At 37.0% G+C, this 24,770-nt stretch overlaps 1 protein-coding gene across 3 annotated transcripts in view; it reads right to left on the bottom strand.

Moving 5' to 3' along the window:
* Positions 1-278: 278 nt before the first annotated feature.
* Positions 279-24,770, bottom strand: part of LOC145998967 (uncharacterized) — a 29,704-nt gene continuing 5,212 nt past the window's right edge. For 2 of the 3 annotated variants that reach the window (XM_083135805.1, XM_083135806.1), the window contains exons 3-4: positions 23,793-23,941; positions 11,480-14,408 (exon numbers count right to left, since the gene is read on the bottom strand). In XM_083135805.1, the coding sequence (XP_082991931.1) occupies positions 11,565-14,408; positions 23,793-23,941 (2,993 nt within the window). In that variant the 3' untranslated portion in view covers positions 11,480-11,564. Of the gene's footprint in view, positions 4,216-11,479; positions 14,409-23,792; positions 23,942-24,770 lie in introns of those variants that run through there. The other variant, XM_083135807.1, reaches the window with a different exon arrangement.

Genomic DNA, 24,770 nt, shown 5'->3' with positions numbered 1-24,770 from the left:
TTTGTGAAATATTTACACAACTAATATTAGAACATTATTTTCAAGCATCGATATCGGTGGGAATCTAATATTGGTGGTTCAAAGTGGTAATGGGTCAGCCCTAAAACATACATATAATAAAATAATGAAAATTTTTAAACTTCAGTGTATAGTGTTTCTCCTGAAGGTGGCACAAAATATTATATCTGTTGTCTTTTTCTTGTTGGGTCACATGGTCAAACAAGTTTATATGGCAACTTTTTTCCAACTCAAGTTCAATAAAAAAAAAGAAGTTTTGATATAGATTTTATTGTTATCAATCTATGTCTAAATCATTTATGTGACAAGAAAAATATTACAAGGCTCTTTTTGTCACAATGTTCCAATTTTTTTAAAAAGGTTATTTTAGAATCCTTAAATAATTACAACTTACAGAAATCTGGGTACAAATTATGAACCAGAAAAAATACATCTGCAGCAACAGAAAAGCTCAAGAGCCTTTTGTTTCAAATGTATCTTTTGTAAGCAGCAGCACAAAACGTAACTCGCAATGTAAGAAATAGATTAATTAATAAATGGCATGGAAAGATTTATGTAGAGTTTTTTTTTTGTACAATTCAAAGCATGCAAGCAAAGACTAAATCATCAGTAATTACTGTAGTAAATCTGTACAAAATCTTTCACAAGTCTAATGGAGATTAATGATGAAAGGTACACACTCAAACATGAATACATTAAAAAAAAAAAGGAATGAACTAATTTGATATTAATATAATCTTTGCATAACTAAACGATTACTTACAAACTACAATTTACAGAAACATATATAAAACTGTTTCAATAATGGAACTAAACCTGAACAAAACCAATCAATACCTGCCTCACAAATGATCAGCTATAAATCGTCAAGATTGCCCTGCCTGCCAATCTACATGGCGAAAACAGTTACACTTCCACATTGGCCACAAAATTTATTTTATTGGTACAGACCTATTATATATTCTTCAAGAATATTGTTCAGATGACTTTCATGACATGACAGTGGGACAAAGGCAACTTGTCGGAAATAAGTCTAATTTTAACAAGTATCACCTTCTTCTGAATGAAGCCTCTAGTGTAACTTATTGTTCATGTGTATATCACAACACTTGCACATTTTCTGCTTTAAAAAAATCATTCCTTTGTTACTCTAAATGAAGAAGGTGTTTGGAAAATAATTAAAAGCTTGTTTAAATTATTTCGTAAACAATACTTGCATAACATGGATGATATTGTAATTCAGAAAACATTTAACACCCACCTTTTACTTAGAAAATCTTGAGTTACATCACCTAATTCAGTAATCACTATGAGAAGGGTTGATTCATAGAAGCTTTCAAAGTCATTCATTTGAACTTGCTGTATATTAAATCAATATAGTGCAACCTATTACTCGTACCAGAGATCAGACATAATGGCAGCATTTTCTTCCAAATTGACATTAGCCACACTCTGTTCGGAACCTTCCACTACAATATTCACCACCCTAGACTCTTCAATTCCAATGCCTGCCACTTGAGACTCTCCACTGATGACATCTTCCATCCTAGAAGAGCTGCTGTCACCCATGCCTTCTTCCCTTGTCTCACTGCCACCTTCAATGTCCACAGTTCTAACAGGAACAGAGTTGCCCAAAATGTCATCTTCCATCATCTCCCCAGCGAACGAAGAGCTCTGTGTGTCTTCAGACAAGTTCTTCTTCTCATCTTCCATACTTGAAGCACTCACACTTTCGTCAGCTAATCTTGTGATGCTTTTCGTATCACTTGAAGAAACATTTGATCGCCTTTTCTTTACTTGTTTCAAAATACTATTATCTCGATGAACTGCAGCTAAATGTCGACCATATGTATACAATTTTGCAAAACCCTTCTGGCAAATTTTACATGAATATGGGAATATATCAGTGTGTGATATTAAGTGTTTCTTCAAAGTGCTACTATCGGCAAATGTTATGCAACATTGTGGGCAGCTGTGAATCTGGTCTCTGGTATGTTGACGCTTGTGAACTGTCAGCAGAGACAAAGAATGGAATTTTTTATTGCATGCATGGCATTTGTAGTGAAACGGATCCTTGTGCCACTTGCAATGGAGCATAAAGGAATTGTAAAAGGCAAACTTTCTATTACACGTCTTGCAAGTATAGCGTTTTCTGTGTTTGTGTTCACTCATATGTTCCTCAAGTCCACCGTGAGATGGGAATTCTCTGTTGCACAGTGGACACTGAACTTTATAAATTCTAGCATGCAGCTTCAGATGCCATTTCAGGGCTTTCCTGCTTTTGAAGATTTTATTGCAATGCATGCATTTGCATCTTTTCCTCCCCTGCAGCCTTTTCCTATCACGAGCCATCGCAAGCGAGGTATCTTCTTTCTTCAGCACAACAGGAGCCTCTGGAACCTCATGAACAGTCTCTTCGTGCTTCTTCCGAGATGCTTCGGTTGGGAATTTCTTTCCGCAGTGGCAACCAAATGTCTCCACTTGGAAGTGCTTCTTCTCATGTTCCACTCGTATCTCCTTCGTAGGATACATCTTTAAACAGAGCCTGCATTGCCGTGTCTTGTCCGGGTGGAATTCCTCAACATGCTTCTCAAGTGCATCTACATTTATCATTACTTCATTACAGTACATGCAGATTGTGTGGGTTTTCATGTGCTTCATTAAATCTTGAGGGCTCTTTGCATCTTTCCCGCAGGAGTAGCATTTATAAATTTTCTCATTTCCATGTGACTTTATGTGAACCTTAAGAACTTCCTTGTCAAGTGTTCTGATTCCACACATTCCACAAACGAGCAGCTTTACCTTTTCTGCCTCAGAGTTTTGAACTGCCTTATCAGCATCTTGCTGTTCTGTCGAGGAGTCTGTGCCTTTTGCACCTTCAAGGGATCCAACTGGAGTACTACAACCATTCCCATCCTTACATATTCCAGCTTCGTTTTTTTGCAGGTCATCTTGGACATTGCTTGTGCCTTCAACACCAGAAGATTCAATCTTATCTGTCTCTATATTGCTCACTAACCCACTCAGCTGACCTGCATCGCCTTCACCAGTTTGTTCCATTGGCTCAGGTTCATCGACTAAGGGCATGGAAGCGGCAGCCACTTGTCCAGCAGGAAGACTTGCACCCTCTGCCTCTTGATTCTGTTCATGATGCTTCATGTGTTGCAAATAAAGCATTTCATTCAGGAAAGTTAATGAGCAAGCTTCACACTTCAACTGTTGGCTGCTGTCGGCAGGTGCCTGCTGACTGCCATCCGAGCTACTCTCCATGCTCATTTTGTGAGCCTTAACGTGAGCTTTGATGTCGGGTTTTGAGTACGTCTGGAAGGTGCAGCGTGTGCACTTGTAAAGCTTGAATGACTGGGAGGGTCTTGCTCCTACAACACCGGCTTGGTCTTCAGACGTAGGCTGAGGAGGTCCTATAAGTAAAGTCTGCCCAGGCTCTATGGTCGGTTGACCAGCTGAAGCAGCCTTGTGGTTCTGGAGATGTTTCACCAGATCAGCTTTCTCTTTGAAAAGTGTTGAGCACAATCCACATTTGAATATTAACTTTTTGTGAGTTTTCATGTGGTTGGTCAACATATCTTCCTTCTCAAATATTTGCCCACAGATTTTACATTTGAAAGCTCTAAGTGTTGCATGTTTCCTGCAATGTTCATCGAATACAGTCTTGTCGCTCGTCTGGAATTCACACACACTACACCCATAAGCAGTATCTGCTTTAGCAGCTTCCTCGATGCTTGCACTTCCAACCCCAGCCGTACTTTCAGAGCTATCTGCAGAGATGTGCGTTTGCATGTGAGAAGAATAAGTCGCATCATCATTGAATGTTTGTTCGCAGAAGTGGCAGGTCCATTTCTTCAGATGCTCTTCCATGACGTGAGTTTTAACATCTGCACGTTTCGTGAAAATCTTGTTGCACATACCACATTTGAATTGACTCTGTCCCTTCCCACATGTAGCAATATGAGGTTTAACATCACTTATATTAAAGGACTTAAAATTACAGTTAGAACACTTATACAGTTTTTTCTTCTCGGGCTGGTCTTTCTTAGGAGTAGCCTGAACAGGTTCTTCACCCAGCAAGCGGGCAAGCTTCTCCTCTAAATCATCATCCACATAGGTATTAGAATCACCTGCAGCTTCTTCAGTCCCCGATTCCCCTGGTTCATGTTTTACAATATCCAATCCATCACCCTGCAAAATACAATATGGAAATACTGTATATTTATTGTATTTTTTTCTGGGCCAAAGCTTAGAAGTTGAATCTCAATTAGAAACTGAAGCCACCATACAGAAATTATAAATTACAGAATTTACACAAATACCTGAAATCTTCCTTGAAGGACAGTCTGTCCAAGATTTTTTATTCTTTTTTAACTATGTTAATTATTCAGTGATTTTCTGCCTAAGAAAAGATTAAAATAAATGTACCTTTATTGGATGGGCATGAATTTGACATCTACCAACAGCTCAAATATTTAAGTCCACTTTATGCACAGATAATTCAATCAAGATCCAATGCATTGTTCAAAGTAGTATTCACATGACTGTGCTTCAAATGAGAATCAAACATGGACCTTATTAAAGGCCAACCAATAAATCAAGAGCTATGTGTAGTGTTCATCTGAATTTACATGCAATAAGAAAGAAAACATTATGTATTAGGGATGAATGAAATGAATTTTTTTCAACTATTGGGGCCATTCCATCTTAATTCAGGCAGGAGGTGCCCCTTGACCATCACTGATTTCTTCGAACATATACCTGCAAATACGCGAGGAAAATGTACTTTTCAAAATGACGTGAAAACATGTTTATCATCAAAGTTATGCCACACAGAAATGAAGTGTTATACACTTCCAGTCTTTTTTATTTGAAATGGTCATAACACCACTTTATGTTAATAACAGGAAATCAATGTTGGATGCAGTTTGAGATATTTTTTTAAAAAAATGAAAACTGTGAAACTTAATTTTTTTCCCATTTTTCAACAATATTTCCTAGAATAACAAAAACATCCATTGCATTGAAGGTACAGGTTAGTTTCCGTCAAGAAAAAGTGTGATCATTGCCTTCAACAATAACTTGGTAGAATATTAATGACCAAACATAGAAAAATATGTTTTTTTACATTTTTTTGAACTGGAAATATCTCAAAAACCAATTTTTGATTTTTTCAGAATTGTACGAAATATTGTTCCATCACTGTCCATGGAACTGCAATCAGAGGGGGCAGTATTTTTGTTGTTTGTTTATAATAAATTTTTCCGTTGGCAAAATATTCAGCCATAAACAATTGGATGACCAACATAATAATGTACTGATCAAGATTCACTATGAAAATAAATTAAATAAGGTGTTAACTTTGGTCTCATAATTCTAATCTTTCTGATCTTCATTCAAATTATGCCACTTGATCTTGTAAAAAAGGAGGATCTATCTTCAGACTGTTTAGAGGTATGATTGCAGACCACTCAAGACTCACTCTGGTTGCAGACCATTTGTGACCACTTGCTACACAACGTGACGTTACAAATTAACCATAATTTTGATAAAGTTCAGATAAAAAATAGCTCTTTTACGAATTATGGGATAAAACAACCTATTTCATTTATTTTTCATAATGAGTGTTAGTCAATTCTTTATTGATAATATGTGTTCTTTCTATTATTTATTGATTGATTGATTTGGTGTTTTAAGTCCACTTTATGCACAGTAAGGCTAATCGGGACTGGACCTAGAGTTTAAAGTGGGATCTGAACCATTGTGTGCCTCCATTCTATCATTTATGGATGGATACTTTGTCCTTACTGGCTATGATCAGAATGGTCAATCCTAATGCACCCATGTATGTAACAATTATTATAAACAAAGAATGAAATATATTGCCCACTTGGATTCCACAGTTCTTATGGTCCACGATGGAAGATTATTTCTTACAATTCTCAATCAAAAATGGGTTTTTGAGATATTTCAGTTTCAACGTGAAAATTCATTTTTGTTCAGTTTTCATCCATTAATATTTCAGTGTAGCTATCATTCAAGGTAGCATTTTACATACTACAATCCTTGACTATATTCAATGCACCAGATGTTTTTGCTATTTTAGAAAACATTGTTGAAAAATGGAAAATCCATCATATGTAAATTTTATTTCTTGTTATTAACATAAAACAATGTTAAAAGAATGGAAGTGTGCAACACTTGAGTGGCATAACTTTGATGATAGAGCCACGGTTGCTCAGACCTGGGTTCGAATCCATCCTGGAGCAGGTGAACTGGACCAGGAATTTTTCCAGTCATTTCCCTGTTTCTGCATGGTTTTGAGACCCAACCAAACTCTTCTAAATGGGTATCTGTGTGTGTGTGTGGGGGGGGGGGGTTAAAGGTGGCCAGGCATGATGTGGCTGATCACATCATCCCAACTATAGCCGAGATCAAGAATATGTTGAGCTATATACCTCCACATCACCCAATATGGCTTCATGGCATGTGTGCCCACGCACAGGGGTATCTTTACCTTTATAACGATGGTAAGCACGTTCACTTGGCTGAAAATGTACAATTTTCTCACCTGTACAAGCCTGTATCTTCCTTATCACAAGCTACAGGAAAAAATAATTTAATGTATGTCTGAATACTCTATTACACATATTTCTTCAAAGCAATGGGTGATGATGGTCAAGGGGGACAATTATGGTTTGCCTGCCTAATTTGCAATGAAACAGGTCTAGCTGGTGTGTTGTGCACCTATTGTGATGTTTTCTTCTGGTCATTTTAACACTGTGCAAATGGGAAAAGAGAACCCAGAGTGCTACAAAAACATCTAGGACGTTTGAAACCTTTCATCAATACAAACAGAGCACTAATGAAAAACTTACCACTACATTGTGAGGAGAACATGTGATATATTATTCATCCTCCTAAGAAATGAATGTGAAATCTGATTTCACTGACAGATTTTGCATTAGTAAAAGAAGCTGCATATTTAGGAATGACCTAAGGTGTACATTTATATTCATGTGATACAATTGGGGGAAGTTACAGCTTTCTGCAATAAGAAATATTGACAATTTCACTGATATACTTGGCAGCTGATTTTTCCACAACACTTCACTTGACACTATTAAGAATGTTTGATTTTATCTTGCAAAGTGAAAGTTTGATTAAAAATTATGTGTACTTTGTCTTACTTTCCTCGAGAAGACTCTGTTCTCGGTTATTGGGCATACTCAATATGCTGATGTGGTTTTAGTTGTCATTAAGACTCACTCTGACTTGCCAATGTTGAAGTAGGTTCTATTTGTGTGATTAAGCTAGGGGCATCCATAGGTCTATTTCTATAAAATTTCCTCCGATTTTATCTTGTATCTGTTTTATTTTGTGATGAAATTAAATATAAGAAAGAAAAACAGTTACGGGATTTCTGGCTTTGTAGAATAATACACTGACCAGTCTGATACAGAGTCATGTGTTCAGTTGTGACATATTTGATACACGTACAGCACTACAGTACCATGCAGCTTTCCATTCTGGTGCACTTTACACACCAGTTATATTACCTAGCCATAATAAGTCGATCCTCCCTCCCCCCATGCCTGAGCCAAACAGCTTTTCATTGGTGATGCATGGACAATACATAGCTGCTGTTCTCCAGGCAATCTTGATCCAGCCTGCTGATTCTTCTAAGTAACTTTCTAACTGTTCCCCACAAGCTGGATCAACACTGAAATTTTTGTATTTCTCACTTGAGTTCAACCTCAGGATACAACAATATTCTTACTTCATCACTACTGCTGCAACTTGGTAACCCAGAGAAATCGTAGATATTTTCACATTCCTGGACGTGATGTAACTCCATTTGGAATATAAATATATCTGAATACATTACTGTTTCAAGGTTAGTGCAGTTAGTGCATGAAGTGCTGTTACACTTATTTTTTTGAAGATGGTGAAGGTAACTCATTATCCTCTTAAAATCTGCAGTTAGTGCATGAAGTGCTGTTACACTTATTTTTTTGAAGATGGTGAAGGTAAGTCATTAACAGTGAATTCCGAAAATGTTATGTTGCTATGGTGAACAACTTCCTTGCTCAAGAACTAAATCGCTTTACACACATTCGTGACAACGCCTGGTTTCTTGAACAGGATGGGGCAACATCACACACAACTCGGCAGTCATTTGCAGAATTGAGACACTTGTTTGGCAATAGACTGATTTCTTGATTTGGTGCCATCCCAGATCTCTCGGTCTGCGATTTCTTTTTGTGGGGTTACCTCAAGACAAAGGTGTTCGAACATCGACCTGCATCAGTTGAGGAACTGAAGACACGAATCTTCGAGGAAATCAACCAGATTCCTTGGGGCATGTTACGTCGAGCCATGCACGATGTTCCTAGACAGCTTCAGGAACGTTTACGCAAAAACAGTAGCTATCTTACTGACGTCATCTTCAAGACATGAGGCCATCTTGTGACTGTGAGTGAATTAATTTAGTACAATTCCCGGATCCAATAATAAAAAAGAAAAAAGTGTTCCCCTGTGCATAGCACCACGCCATGAAGGCGTATAGGGGGTGTGGGGGTAACGCCCCACACTAATAATTCACGCATAATTCCTGCAATTCAAGTAATTCCCAGTGAGTAGCCACCCTGTTGTTGCTTCATCCTCCCTTAATTAAATATTCCCCATTAGTGCTGCTGTAAAAGCAAACAACCAGCAAGTGTTAAACTTTCTCTAAGTACGATGATATTCAGAAGAATCAGTGCTTCAAAGAAAACACATTAGCTAACCACACTGAGTGAAATCAAATAACTGAATAGTGATTGTATAAGTTACTTCAGAAATAACATGTAAAAGAAGTAATCTAGAGATTATTGATGATCCCCATAGCATGTAAGTTTGTAATGGTTTATTTTTATATTTTATCTTAATAATAACAAGAGGATTTGGTCAACCTGCATTTAGTGCATTTATTAGTAAATCAACAGCAATCAACGAACCAGAAACCTTGCAACTGCTTTGTTATGCATCAGCAACAGTGTATTCATGTTGCAATTGTTGCAGCCAAAAGTGACACAACAAGCAACATAAAACCAACAAACAAAAAAGATAAGCTGGTGTGATTGGATTGCTGAATGTGTCTTTATAGTATGCTTTTATCTTTACAATTTTAACTCCTTGAAAGAATTCAACTGAATTTTTTTTTTTTCGCTCCATACACTAAGCATCGGCCCGTGAATTTTTACTGACATTGATAACCCAGCACACATAAAATTGCAAATCTACTATAAGACTGGCTTTTTAACCACTTTAATTTATGTAACTGTACTGGATTTTGCTTTGATAAATAATTAGAAACGAAGGTGCCATTTTGCATTAAATTAGAGACTACTTAAAGATAGATCAGTAAAATTATCAGTAATATTAGATTAACCTTTAGTGGACAAGAGCCTCTATAGACGAGCACTTTCCATGTGAGCGCTTTTCAAAGTTGGCATAAGATCTATCCCACAATACTGAGGAAAAACAAAAAATATTTTCAAATTTCACTCGTTAATAATAGTAACAATGGATATATTCTTTTGTGATTCAAGTATGCCATAATATCAAGGCGTGTGTGTATATATATATAAAAAGACAACTGAAATATCATGTGTAGCTTTGGAGAAACGACACGTTAATTGCTGCCACGAGGTGGTAAACGTAGCGAGCTGCCAAAGGTTAACTGATGACTACATAAGCTGATACTACCAAATTAATATTTTGCGTTGTGCGAATTACTCACTTTTAGCAAATATTAAAATATTTTTATATATTAATAAAAATATAAAAATGTGTAAGAACCTAAATTACTTACAAGTGAGTACCATCCATCGATAAATGCGACATTTCGGGGGTCTTACCGCCCCCTTCTTTAGGCTTTCCTTAGGCATATATCACCACATTGCCACGTCAAGTTATATCAAACAAGGAAAAGGGTGTGGGTTGAAGTAGTAAAACATAATTGGATAAAACTTGTCTTCGTCAAATATAAATTGATCGTATCCCTTACCATCTTACTATAAATTGGAATTTCATAGTTGGAGTAATAGTTAATGATAACATTTGAGTTGCATTCAAAAGGTATTGAATAATTCAATTTACTTTATTGAGCAAGAAGCAAAAGCAATCAGCTTCGACCTGAATAAATTGGTATATATTACCCTTGCTTACTTAACTGAAGCCAAAGGAAGGCGGCATATTAATGTTAATAATAAAATTAGGATTATTTCCTCAGTTAAGGGGTATAGTATCAAGTGGGGGCTGCTAACTTCCATCTTTAGTGGTGAAACTCCATTAATACTCTTAACATTATTTCTTTAGTATAAAATTACATTATCTTTTCATGATAAAGCTGAACTCTAAATAAGTTCAAGAAGTGCTTACAGAATTATTCTATTCTTCCTAATAACTTCAATATTATGCTTTACTATAAGCTATATAAACACACATAAATTATTAATAAAATTACTATTAAAAATAAAAATATAAAATAAATATTAAAATAGTTAGAATGTATTAGTTGAATATTTAAAGAACTACTCCTTATATATTTATACACCCCCTGTCCACCTACAAGTTCACTTCATCCGTAGTCAATAGCCCTAATATATAAACCTCCATTAGTAAATGAACTACCAATTAATCCACCCGAAGATAGATAAGGTAAAAATCATATCCCTCCTAATAAATAATATATTATTTTATTATTAAAAAATGGATAAATTTCGAACAAGAAAGACGTGATATTATATCCAATTCATCCACCCAATAAAATACAAATGATTGCCCCTACCTTCAACTTAAGTGGAATAATAATAACAAAGACAGCAGGAAAAACTAATCACATTAATCCAGAACCACCTACAATGGATAGGAGTAGTAAGCCTAATATACCCTTAAATATACCATCCGTCGATAAATGCGACATTTCGGGGGTCTTACCACCCCCTTCTTTAGGCTTTCCTTAGGCATATATCACCACATTGCCACGTCAAGTTATATCAAACAAGAAAAAGGGTGTGGGTTGAAGTAGTAAAACATAATTGGATAAAACTTGTCTTCGTCAAATATAAATTGATCGTATCCCTTACCATCTTACTATAAATTGGAATTTTATAGTTTTAACCATTTTTATTCATTTGTGTGGGGGTTCTGAAGAAGGGGGTGGTCAGACCCCCGAAATGTCGCATTTATCGACGAATGGTACTCACTTGTCGTAAGTAATTGAGGTTTTTATACATTTTTATATTTTTATTAACATATAAAAATATTTTAATAATAGATACTGCCAAGAGTAACAGTTATCTGTTTATGCACAACATAAAAGCAATATTTTTATTAGTTGGATGGGTAAATAAAGTAAAAGAAAAACATTACTACTGGATCAAGTAATTCTTCATATATTTACATTTACTTTCCAATAAGGACAATAAAGCTAACATTTTTTTTAGCCCGAAAACAAGCATTTTTACATATTTGCATTGCCTTTTGCAGATTCATCAACTTTCACTCTTCTCTTCTTTAAATGTACAGGTCTCTTCACACCATTCATCTATTACATTTGATATGGTTGCTATTGCTTGCTCCTTATCATTAATTTGAACTTCAACAATTCTCTCTGGAACTGAAGTGGTACATTCCTCTTCTAAATTGTCTGCGCCACTACTATTAATGAGTTGCATTAAAGCTTCTTCATCCCTGTGGACAACCACCTTGTACTCAACTTTCTTCTCTTGGTTCTGTAGCATGGAATCATCATTGTGGACTCTTGCTAAATGTATTGCTAGCTTATGACGGCCATCAAAACCTCTTTTGCAGACGGGACAGTAATAAGGATACTGTCCTGTGTGTTTAATGAGATGTCTTTTCAATGATCCACCCGTAAGGAAACGCTGAGAACAATTGGGACATTTATAGGGACGTTCTCCAGTGTGCCGCCTCTTGTGTATGGCAAGGCGAGAGGAATGGCGGAACTTCTCCCCACAGATATCACACTTGTAAGGGAAAGGATTGTCATGCCATTTGCGATGAATCCAATATGTACTCTGGTGATAAAATTTTTTCCCACAAACATCACATGTGAATCTATCTTCCTTAGTGTGTGTTGCCACGTGATCGTCGTACATGCTCTTGGCCATGAATCCTTTGTTACAGTGGGGGCAGTACATTTTGAAGTTCCCTACATGGTGTACCATGTGAGACCTCAGCCCACCTCTAGTTTTCAATATGCGACCACAAACTTGACAAACGTGAGGGTCTGGATCTCTGCGATGTCTTTGTTCATGCTCATTTAAAGTTTTAAGATTCGTGATCTCTTTTCCACATATACGACAGAATGGTTCTCTATGAAAAACTGCCTTATGTCTCTGTAACTGTGCTTCCCGCGAACACCATTTTCCGCAGATATCACATTCAAGGTCACACAGTCCTTCATGTGTATACCTCTGATGCATAACAAATGTCCGTTTTGAGGTAAAGAGCTTGTTACATAAGAGACAAGGATATTCCACATGTGAATCATGGTGTTCACATTTCATGTGGTACTCATATTCCACTAGGTCTTCCAGCTGCTTCTTGCAGATCTGACATTTGATATCATATTTGTGTTTTTCATGGTACTTCACGTGCTTCTCCAATTGGCTTTCTACTAAGAAACTCTTACTGCATTTATGGCACTTAAAAGGATAGCTCTTTATGTGCTCCTTAAAATGGGTGCTGATAACCATCTTGGATCGAGATCTGAAGTTGCAAATACCACATTTGTACACTCTTCCTTTTAATGTAGTTTTCCCAGTCATTATATTAGGAGGATGAACTTGTGAAAGGCCAGTTAGCAAACTTTTATTCAAAACAGCAACTCCTGAAGTGTCATGCCTTGTCTGGTCAAGATTCTGCAGTGGAATGATTTCTGTTGACATACTGCAACTATCATTTCTTGACGTTTCGCCAGAAATTGCAAAGCCTGCTGAATATTTTCCTTGATCCTTCTTTAGATCACTACTCTCCTTGGAATTTTTGTCTACTGCATCACTCAAACTAATTTCCAATATATCCTCACTGTGTCCTCGAACACTTTTACTCTCGGACACGGTGAACTGATGATCGGTATTTGGAAGATTGGCTGCTGTCTCAAAAACCTTTGGAAGAGACATGGGTGCTTTGTTCACCTTGATCTTTTCCTGATTATTGACGGGAGATTTGCCATCCGCAAGTTTCAGATGATTCCTTTCATGAATATCTCTGTAACTGCTTATACGGAAGCTTTTATCACAAAAGGAGCATTTGTATGGACCTCTGCTGGCATGATACCTCACATGCATCCACAACGACTGCTGCGAGCCATAACTCTTTCCACATACTTTGCAGCCATGGCGTTTCTTCTGCTTGTGGCCTTGGGAATGTTGCAATAAATGGATCTTATTAGTAGTGCTATATAAACAATTACTGCAATGATATAATTCTTCAAAATTAAAGCTGTCAGAAGAATTTTTTATTTCATCAGCTGTGCTTTGACTATCCTTCGTGTCTACAGATTTCTCTTCACTTTTACTTCCCTCAATACTCCCAACAATCACATCTCTTCTATCACCGGTTGAGGAAGAAAGACTATGGCTCTTAGACGAAGGGTTTTTCGTTTTCTCTGCAGAAACCTTCCCTTTCTCTTCTTTTGAAAGTTTATGACTATGTAAGTGATTCATTAGAATATTACTATTTCTGAAGATTTCAGAACACACACCACAACGGAACAGTCTTGATGACCCGTGGTTCTTTTCATGTGCATGCAACTGTCCTTTCTCCTCAAACTCTTCTCCACACAGCTTACATGTGAAAAACTTAAAAAATATATGTTTGCGGCAATGATCGCCATACAAATTCCTATCAGTTGTCCTGTATTCACATATGTTGCATTCCAACACCTCTCCTTGCTCTACAAAATCCCCTGGTGTGTTCACTTTTGCACCTACACCTGCACCGACCACACTAAGGTTACAGTTTCTGAGAAGAGAATTTTCACTTGAATGCACCATTGTTACATGCCTCTGACAACTCTCCTGGCAATTAAATACCTTTTTACAAACACTACATGGGAATGTCTTAGCACTGTTGTGTGAATAAATATGTAGTTTAATATGACCCACACTATCACTTGCAAAATTACAGTGGACACACTTATACAACACGCCTCCGCTACCATCTTGAGGCAACACATGTACAGCTTTAGAGAAGTCATTTTCATCTTTCGCGATGGAAAAGTCTGTTTCTGTTGTATTTTTTGTATTGCCCATGTCATTTCTCTCTTCTGGTAGACTTGCATGACTGGTACCAGTAGCAATCTCATGGTCCTGTAACAGAGGAGGAAACTATCAATTCATTCTATTGGGATCAATTAATAATAAAATGTGTGCTGCAGTCACCAACAAAGGTATGTGTACACAAATTGTCAACACAATGATGAACAAAAGTTGTCCAAAAAATTACCAGCATCAGAACAATTCTGTCCTCATAAAAAACCGTGCTTATGGAAAAAGTAACTAGAAGTGGTGAAGGACAATTTGCAGACAGGTTTCTTTCTAGGTGACTGCACAAATTACTTGGTGCTTAATATATCTTACATACTTAGACACCTAATGGGAACATTGGAAAGCTCTGAATACAATCTAAATGTATTTATCAACAGGCAGTCATTGCAAAATAGCATATGATCAAGAATGAGACATTTCAACCAGAAAGGAGTGTATAAGGTACCACTCAGAAGAAGAGATCAGACAAAGTAGACATAGCATACTAACCAAAGAAGGGATCCCACATAAACTATGTATTCCCCCCACAGAGATTTCTGCTGTACTCAAATTTTATCCAGATTTTTAAAAATATTAATACACAGTTCAGCAATGTCCCTCATACCCATACCATCATTACCTTCTCTATTATTTTCAGGGATTAGCATCACTAGATATTGGTGAATTGGTCTGTTTCAGTTTTTTTAAAAATGCATACATGGCACCCCTATAAGCTGCAATTTATCCATCACCTATCAGAAGACGATCCTGATCACCGTGTGCAATTTGTGTAATGGGCCATAGAGCAAATACAGCAAAGCCCCCGTTTGGCCTTCAAAGTGCTCGTTACTCATGAGGCAAACTTTTACGTGTCAGGCGAAGTGAACAAGCAGAACATCCAGTATTGGTAGGATAGCAACCCACATTAGTATGAAAGGTACTGGTGTGGTGTGGTGTGGGGAGACTCGTGTTGTGGGTCCTTTCTTCATCAATGGGACTGGACCGTAACAGGGGTTGGAGTATCGTTGAATGCTGGAAGAGGATATCTTGCCATCTCTGTTGTCTGAGGATGGGTCATCCCCTGCTTTTTACCAGCAGAACGACGTTCGTAATCATTACGGCAACTGTGTCTGTCAGTACAGAGATATGCAATTTCCCAATACTTGGATTGGTTGGTGAGGTTCTGTGGAGTGGCCACCCCGTTCCACAGACTCCACTAGATTTCTACCTGTGGGGACAGACATGACAAGGACATTAGTGTATTCAGTGAACATTCAGGATATGGAACATATTAATCAACGAATCATTGGCGCATGTGCCAACCTCACTGCACACACTTTAAACAGGGTTTTGCACGAAGGGGAATCGAGACTGTCTTTAGCAGTTCATCAAGGTGGTCAGCACATTGAACCCATCATTTAAAAGTAAGTGGTCTTGTGTTCATGACTAGCCTTGTTTGAGTTGACAACAACAAAGAAACATCAATAACTTCGTAACAGTTGGTGCTAGAGCAACAATAAGCATACCACTGAACTCGTGAGAAAATTTCAAAACTTAGACATCGGTTCTTTTTAGAAGCTGTAACCTTCATTCTGATTATAGCATAAGATACACCTCCACAAAAGTGCATACTTTATAAATGATGAGACCAGTATAGTGTTAAAGTATACAGGACCTCCCTGATGGCCCGGTGGTAATACACTCAGCTTGTAAGCAACGGTCCCAGGTTGAATTCTGGGTGAAGGCACATTTCACAGTGATTCAGATTCCAACTTTAAATTGTAGGTCCAGTCCAAAGTACCCTATCTGAGTATAAAGTGGCAATAAACAAACTTTCGTATCTTATAATTTTGGTTTACAGATATTTACAACATATATTTGAGTGCACAAATCTGCCATTGATCTTATGAATTGTAAACTCACAATTCATGCACTTCCTTTATAAATGAAATTTTCAACGTAAGTCTCTCTCTGTATAACATCATTCAGAGCCATGGTCACATTCATTAAAACGGCAAATGCATCAACTAAGTCTCTCACTAACAATTTTTAAAACCTATTTCTATTATGGGATCAGACAAAAAAAAAATGCATTGTAGGGTATAATGATAAATATGTGCATGCATATATGGTGAAAGCAACTGAAACACACCCACATGACATTGCTTGCCACAGATAAAAGACCTGGAAAATTTGAGTTTTTGGAAGAGACGAAACCACAATGAAGCATACCAACAAACAGGCAAGCGTACAGCACCATACACCAAACTCAAGACTTTTCTCAAACAAGCTGTGTCCATGTCATGCATTCTGCCTTTACTGTGAATGGTTCATGGCCACGAACTTTCAATTCCCAAGTTCTAATCTAACAAACCAACACAATGCTCATTCTACGAAATAGGTCACCACAGTATAGCAACTACTTATTTCAAAGTCCACTGATTTCATTGTCAACAGAATAGTTGTTACATTAAAGAAGATGTAACACAGTGGAATTTGAAATTAAATGAACAAAAAGGCCATATGGAATAGTATTTCTCACTGCTGCAGTGAGGAACACAATAAGATGCATACAGACCTATGTCAACACAAATTCATTCGCTGGGGTAAAACGTTGAATGATTATAAACATACATCAAAATGCATCACCAGCAAAACATAGAGGAAGGAAAAAAAAAAAAGGAAACAGGGCTTGTTGTGATGATGAACCTTTAGGCACTGTAACACTGTAGAAGTGAGTTAAAGTTACTTAGTATTGCAAACAACATACTAAAAATAATTAACACTTTTAAATTGCTGCTCAATTTGGAGTTATAAATGGGAACACTGTTTCAAAAATTTTCTGAAGTACAAAAAATAAAAGATCATTATTAATTTTATATTTATTTGGTGTCGTTAGAAAGTTCATGGGTGAGAAACACTAACTGATATACCACTACAATTTCTTACAAAGCTGAAAATAACCTGCAAGGATTTTCTGAAGGTGTTCATTTATGGGAAGTGGTTCTTAGAAGAATCTGAAATCATTCTTACAAAACAGCTTCATTTCTATATAAATGATATTTGACATCATGGTGTATATAGGAAAAATTGTAATGCCTGAATGAGGAAATTTTATATCTTCCAGTTACAAGTAAAAACAAGCTCTAATACCTACATTGCCAGAGAAAAGTTTGGAACATACGAATCAAGTTGACTTGAAGTCTGCCACTCTCGTCAGAAAAAATCTTATTTTCTACTGTCTTTAGAATGGTACAATTTATAGATATGACTTATCATGAAGGTAGAAATAGTGGGACAGATAACGTTTGAATCAATCTGCCTCTATATATGTGGATGTTATCAGAGATTTAAGTCCACTTTATGCACAGATAGGTTAATTGGAACCGGACCTTCGGTTTAACCACTATGCACCTCCATTGAGTATCAAACCTGGAAACCCCTTGAACAAGGTGACCACATAACCGCTATGCCACTGAGTAGGTGCAATGGATATTATTTAAACTGACTTGTGATAAAGAAGGGGGAAACAACAAAAAGTCTACATTTGATATGAGCAAGAAACCAGTTCTGCATCTCGTTTAACTCTCTATCTCCTTTAACTCCTTTTGCATTTTATCAATTATATTATCCTTGTTTAAATGATAATGAAATAACAATAATAATAATAATAATAATAATGATAATGTTTCCCATACTAATTGCAACTAAAGTGAAAAAGTTATTTCATGAAAGGATCCTGATTACTTACCTCACTATACTGAATCCAAATCTTCAAAACTCCATTCCAAGCCAATGGTGCAATTATAAACAGCTCTTCAGTAGAAAACAAGTCAGCACAATCATAATACCTAATTTACAAGGATATCTATACGTAAAAGACACAATTTTCACTGTATCCGATGATAAAAAAATGTTACATGACTTTCAACAAATATTAATGTTGCAAAGCAATTATACTTCTGGTGACGTAGAAATGTAATTAATAAAATAAAGGGTATCTATCTGGGGAGGAACTAGTGAAAAAGAAAACATCACATCTCTGAACTTACTGTATTTACTCTCTTGAAGTACATAATCAAAACAAGAAACTCAAAACGTATTTATTACTATCCTGTGTCAAGGAAGCCTACCATCGATCAATATTATCCTTGGAAATGCCAAGTGCCCCCCCCCCCCCTTTCCTTGAACTTTGTGTTTTTGAAATTATTTGTTTTAGTGCAGCATTCAACCTGAAAACAACATTGCACTCAACATACCAACTACACTTTTTTCCTGTGGGGCCAACATCCTCTCTGTTCACTGGTTGGGATTCAAGTGTGAAAGAACAGCATTCACCATTCTTCCCCCTTGCCACATGTATGGACATTCACCAGGCTTGCTTTCAGTGTACCAAATACAGAATGTTTCTCTTTCAAATTTTGTAAACTTCAAGGCAATAAATACAATAGTTTTGAGCATGTAATGCTTTTACTTATTACTGGTACTTTTCTGGGACATGGAATTAGACATCACCTTTCCAGAGTCCTGGAATCTCATAGGATAAATTTCTAGGAAATTATGCAGTTTCCAAACCAGATAAAACTTATCGAACATCCTCCCCCTCTGAAGTGATGTATAATTTTCATTATTGTGGCAACAGAGGAAAAAAATGATTTGTGATTAAAACCATTATCTTTGTGAAACTATAAATACATGTATTTTAAAGCTACACATTGGTAGATTGATATGGTATAGATCTTACTACGACTTTCACATGTTTCAATTCCCAAGTATTGTAATCGGTATAGGGGTTCAGCAAATAGAGAGACAGTGAGTCTATCTCTAATGTCTTTTTTGGGGAGGGCGGGCTCTCTCTCTCTTTCTCTCTTTGAGAGACAAAATGAGATATAGGAAGCAAAAAGAGGAAATGAAAAAGAAGAGAGAGGGGGAAGGAGGGGGAGTGAGAACAGTAAGAGGGCAGCTCTTAAAATTGGACTTACAGAATATATTTTGGAACAGTTTGCTTGTGCATATCAAAGTTTCTATGTGCAGTGTAACATACACATAGGGGCACACTATTTTAAACCATACAGCAGAAATTAAAATGACCCCATAGTAAAATTACATAAACAAATTAAAACAATGGTAATTCCTAGCTGCAGCTGTTTCTGCATGCAAAACACAACAGTAATATTAACCAAATAATAAGAGAAATCACTAGAAATGTAAAGTGCAAAGGTTCATCACCACAGCAACACACTTTGGGGCAATCTCTGACATGAAAATTGTTACCAGCTTCTCCTCAAATTCTTTTCGTCTAGTGATTGCCAGTTCTCCTTGCCTTACCTAAAGACATTCTACTATCTATCCCACATTCAATATCTTGTGAATTTTCTCAACTGTGTAATGACTAGAGACTGGGCTTTAAAGGAATTCCTGTTTTTATTTTTCAACATGGATCATGAAATAAATAACGTGTTGAGAATTATCTTCCACCAAGATTACATGGTTTTGACTTCCTCCCCCCTTTTTCAGACCACATTCCCCCTTTTTAAAAAAGCATCTTCCTTGGTCCCTTTATTGAAAAGATATCAAACATTTTGTACGACTGTACTTTTCCATAAACAAAACATTCAACAATTGTCTATTTGGTGCAGTTTAGAGGAAAGAAAGAACAAGCACCTTCTACCTTATCTTCCCTCCATGAGTGTTGGGAGTATGTTGCAACGATGCGATCTTTAAATTAAAATAACATTTTTAGTGGGGTGCAAAAATAAACTATAGTCCTCTTTCATTTCTTTCTGTGGCAATAATTTTCCTTTTTTTTTTGTCCTTTTTTGATATACATTTTTCCCTTTAAAAATCTGACCTCTAGTAATGACATACTTAGTATTGTTGCTTTCATCACCTTCATACAATCATTCTGATTCCATACTTAAAACAATTCTTATAAATTACATCACTATGATGTATATAAAAATATGCTGGAAGGTATTAAACAAAAACACTTCAGAAACTGATGTAGTAAAAAGTAGAGGTGTGCAAATATCATTATGTATCAGTATCAGCAAGTATCGGTTTGGATTTAATCACCACCACACACTAATACTTGAGTTTAGATATTGTATGGGATCTGCTGTGATTTGGATGTGCAAGAGTTTGTCTTGTGTACAACAAGCAATAGCAGAGAGGCCAAAGACTGTAATAGCCCTTAAGTACTGTGATGTGACTTTGTAATTTATGACTCATATGGTCCAGTCAATAGCTACAATTGGTCTCGGGTACTGGGAAGAAAAAAGTTCTTCTCACTACTGTGATACGAGGTGCATTACAAAAGAAAGAGTCGATTATTTATAAAAAGTGCCTGGCAACAGTGATCGGGTCGTGCCTGCGCAATAACATCAACTGGTTCATTGGCAACCTAACAATCATATTTTTGCTAGTCAGCTGTTTGTTATCCTGTGAGTTATAGCATAAAATGGCTGCAAGAATGCACAATCATGCCTGTTGAGAAGTACAGTCTGTGATTTGATTGCTTAGCGCCAAAGGTCATAATGCTACCAAAATTCAAGAATTGTGAAGTGTATGGTTAGAATGAAATGAGTGAAGGAAGAGTCGGGCAATGGTGTTGTGCAATCACACCCACCAAAGGTGAAAATGTTCAAGTAAACTCCATCTGCACAAAAAGTAATGGCAATGTGTTCTGGGACTAACAAGGTGGGTTTTTAGTGAACTTCATGGAGCAGGGGGAAACAACTGCAGCACAGGCATACTGTGAAACTGTATCAAAACTAAGATGTGCCATATAAAACTGACGTGGAAATATACGCTCAGGAACTGTTCTTATCCACGACAATGATAAACCACACACTCTCCAGATTGAGAAGTTCGAATGGGAGCATTTTGATCACTCCCGATAATCCAGACATTGCACCTAGTGACTATCACCACACACTGTTGTCCTCACTCTCCAGACAATTAAGAGGTTCAAATGGGAGCTTTTTGATCACTCACGATAATCCGGATCTTTCACCTAGTGACTAACACATATTCCTGCACCTCAAAAAGTGACTTGCATGTCATTGATTTGGAAACACTGAGGTGTTGGAAACAGCAGTGTTGGGTTGGCTTAACTACCAGGTGATGAACTTCATTACAGAGGGTGTAAAAAAGCTTATTCAACAGTATCAAAATTCTTTGGAAAATTATGGTGACAATGTTGAGAAATGGAGTAGATATGTACGTGTTTGTAACCAATAATACAGTGTAGCTACACTTCTTTTCTGCTTTTTGATATAATCAATCAGCCCTGAATCAGGTGAAATGCACCTCGTACAAACCTCATTTTACATTCTCTCAATGGGCCTAGATCAATACTTTACTGGTAATATAGGTTGGTTTCAACCATGTGGACTGACATTGTGCCACTTGTTTCTGCTATCAGAATGGCCAATGCTAATGCACACAAATATGTAAAAATTCATTATAAACAAAGATATTGCCCAATCAGATTCCAGAACTCATAAGAACAAGGATGGAAGGTAATTTCCCTGATACACACAGTGTGTCCCATAATTTTCCAGACTGATGCCTGATGTAGTAGTGCATTTACATATTGCACGATTTGGAAAAACACCCCTTCTCCAATTATCCTAATGTTTTTTTTTCTCTTGCTGGTAAATTTGAACATTGGGGAAGTATCCTCTTAAAAGTTACAGTAACACAAGCAACACTACCCTAGGTCACCATGTCGGAAATGACCAGAAAACACAAAAGGGTTCAATATTGCAGAGACCCCAATTAGGGCTTGCGGACAGAGATTCCAATTCCCTGAAAACTATTGCAACAGGTAACGAAACATGGTGTTAACAATATGAGCCGTTAACAAAGTGCCAGAGTTTGGTGTGGAAGAGCCAAGGGTCTCGAAATTCCAAGTTCACCTGCAGAAGACCCATAAGTATCAAGACAATGCTCATCACGTTCTTCGACTCTGTGGGTATCACTCACAGGGAATTTGCTCCCAATGGACAGACATCACAGGGGAGTTCTACCATTAGGACCATGCACCAAGTCATCAGTCTAAGGTTGTCCATCAGTTTTTGGCCTCCAAGGGAATTGTTCTGATTGATCATCCCCTATGTTCTCCTGATCTGTCTCCTCCGGTCTACTTTTCCGGAAACTGAAATTGCGGCTGAAAGGAACCGTTTGATGCTGTTGCAGACATTCAAAAGAGCTTCGACCGAGTATCTCAACACTATTCCCATCAAAGACTTCCAGAAGTGTTTTTACAAGCTGTATGAGCGTTGCATTCAGTGTATTGAAGCACAAGGAATGTTACACCCAAAAGCATCATTATATGCGATTCCTGTTTTCTCATCCTCGTTTGGAAAATTATGGGACACACTGTGTGCATACACACACACTATATAGCAGAAAGTCACTGCCCAAGTGAACGTTCACAGTAGTGTCATGGTCTGGGGCTGTTTTTCCTCGTTTGGGCTCGAGCCCAACACCATTGAACAGTGGTTATGAGGACATTTTCTCTTTCAGTACGATAATGACCCTGTCCATAGAGCAGGGTCCATTGCATCGTGGTTTGAGGACAATCAGGTGGAAGTGCTTAGCTGGTCCGCTCAAAGCCCTGAATCCCATCAAACATCTTTGGGATGATTGCATGCCAGATTCACTCGACCGAAAACCGCTCATGAATTATTCAAGAGGCTACAGGATGAATGGAAAAAAATCCACCAGCAATATACCAGAACTTAGTGGAAAGCCTGCTCAAAGAGTAAATGCTGTAGTAATAGTGAAGGGAGGTCCAACATCCTATTAGTTACATGGCTGGTGTCTTTGGAATGAACAGCACTGGGTGTCTGGTGACTTTTGGCTACATAGTGTATATTAGGGATGGGCCGATATGAAATTTTGGCTGATATCGATAAAGTACCGATATAAAATTTACCGATACCGATATTCTACCAATCCGATATAAAATTAGTAATGGTCCTTGAAGGACCTGAAAGGTACATTGACCTTTTAATAAATTGTTTCAAGGTGACTGCAGTGCAAAAGAAGTTCCTTTTTAGACTTTTTTTTTTAGAAAGTAGAGCATGGAGATTATCCATAAAAATTACAACAAAAGGGCAGAATTTTGCACTAATTTATCAGATATTTATTGATATATCGGATCGGTAAAATAATCTGTAATTTTACCGATGTGCCTATATGGCCGATACCGATAGAGTACAGATTAATCGGTCCCATCCCTAATATAGAAGTTGCAATTTAATAAAAGTGTGAAAAATGATTTAAGGTGAAATGATCCACTTTTCTGGTTACATTGAAGAATATTTTCTTTGAACTTCAACATTCTCTTTCTTCTCTGTACGAAGTGGACCATCAGATATAAAAATGAAGTTTTTTACATACAGTAGTTAAAAATATTAGAACATGTTTAATGCTTACAGCTGCTGCATCAGTTTCCATGGGCTCAGATGCTGAATGCCCACTGCCCTCTGCTGTAGCCCCACTATCTGCAATTAACGCAGAACTCTCATCTGCTGAACCTTCTTTTGCACCAGCATCATTCTCCTCTCCAGTTATATCTGCCTCTTCTGAAAACAAAAGTCCATTAAATTGCACATATTTCAATAACACACAACACAATACTTCAAGACTTTGATTGACATATATGTATTTTGTAATTATACGTCTAACTTCTTCTGCTATCAACTGTGACAAGGAATGGTGCTGAGGTGAAATGAATAAAGAAACACAAAGGAGACCCTCACAGGTGCCAGATGTGGCAAAATCAGGCAAGAACATAAATTGAGCACTCTACATGATAAGAGAAATTCAGAATTTTACTCGAAATTGTGTAATAGCTCCAGCACATGAGATATTAGGTACAGTGGGATCCATGCGTATTTCTCAGCAAATTGTCCTCATCTTTTTTTCATTAATGTTTCTCTTATATCCAATGTGGTTATGAGCAATAGATTTGTGTGTATGGAGGTGCAGATTGGAGTTTTGTTTAAATTCTTGCAGCTCTCATTGGATTAAACAAAGAAAATTACATAGCAATGAACAATTTGCTTGGCAATACTTTATGCATTACACTGTAGTAACATTGTTCTTCTAGTACAATACTCTTATATACTGATGACTGACCATTCAACATAAAAAATGGTTCTAAGTCCACCTTATGTTCGTATAGGAAAATCAGAACTGAACCTACAGTTTACAGTAGATGCTATTGTGGAGGGGCTTCTGACCATTTGAAAATGTTGATTTGTCTCATGTAGCTTTGAAGAAATTGAAGTATAATGAGGTATTTTACAACTTGACATATTTCTGAACTTTGGAAAATGTTGATTGTGATGTGACTATACCATTAGGACTCAGACAACAATAATATTTAGGCTAACTTTTATTGAAAAAAGT

This window comes from Lepisma saccharinum, chromosome 14, assembly GCF_977018435.1.
Source record: "Lepisma saccharinum chromosome 14, izLepSacc3.1, whole genome shotgun sequence".
In the NCBI taxonomy this organism is placed as follows: Eukaryota; Metazoa; Arthropoda; class Insecta; order Zygentoma; family Lepismatidae; genus Lepisma; species Lepisma saccharinum.
The sequence above is the reverse complement of the archived record's forward strand: the minus strand, read 5'-3'. Positions and strand labels throughout refer to the sequence as shown.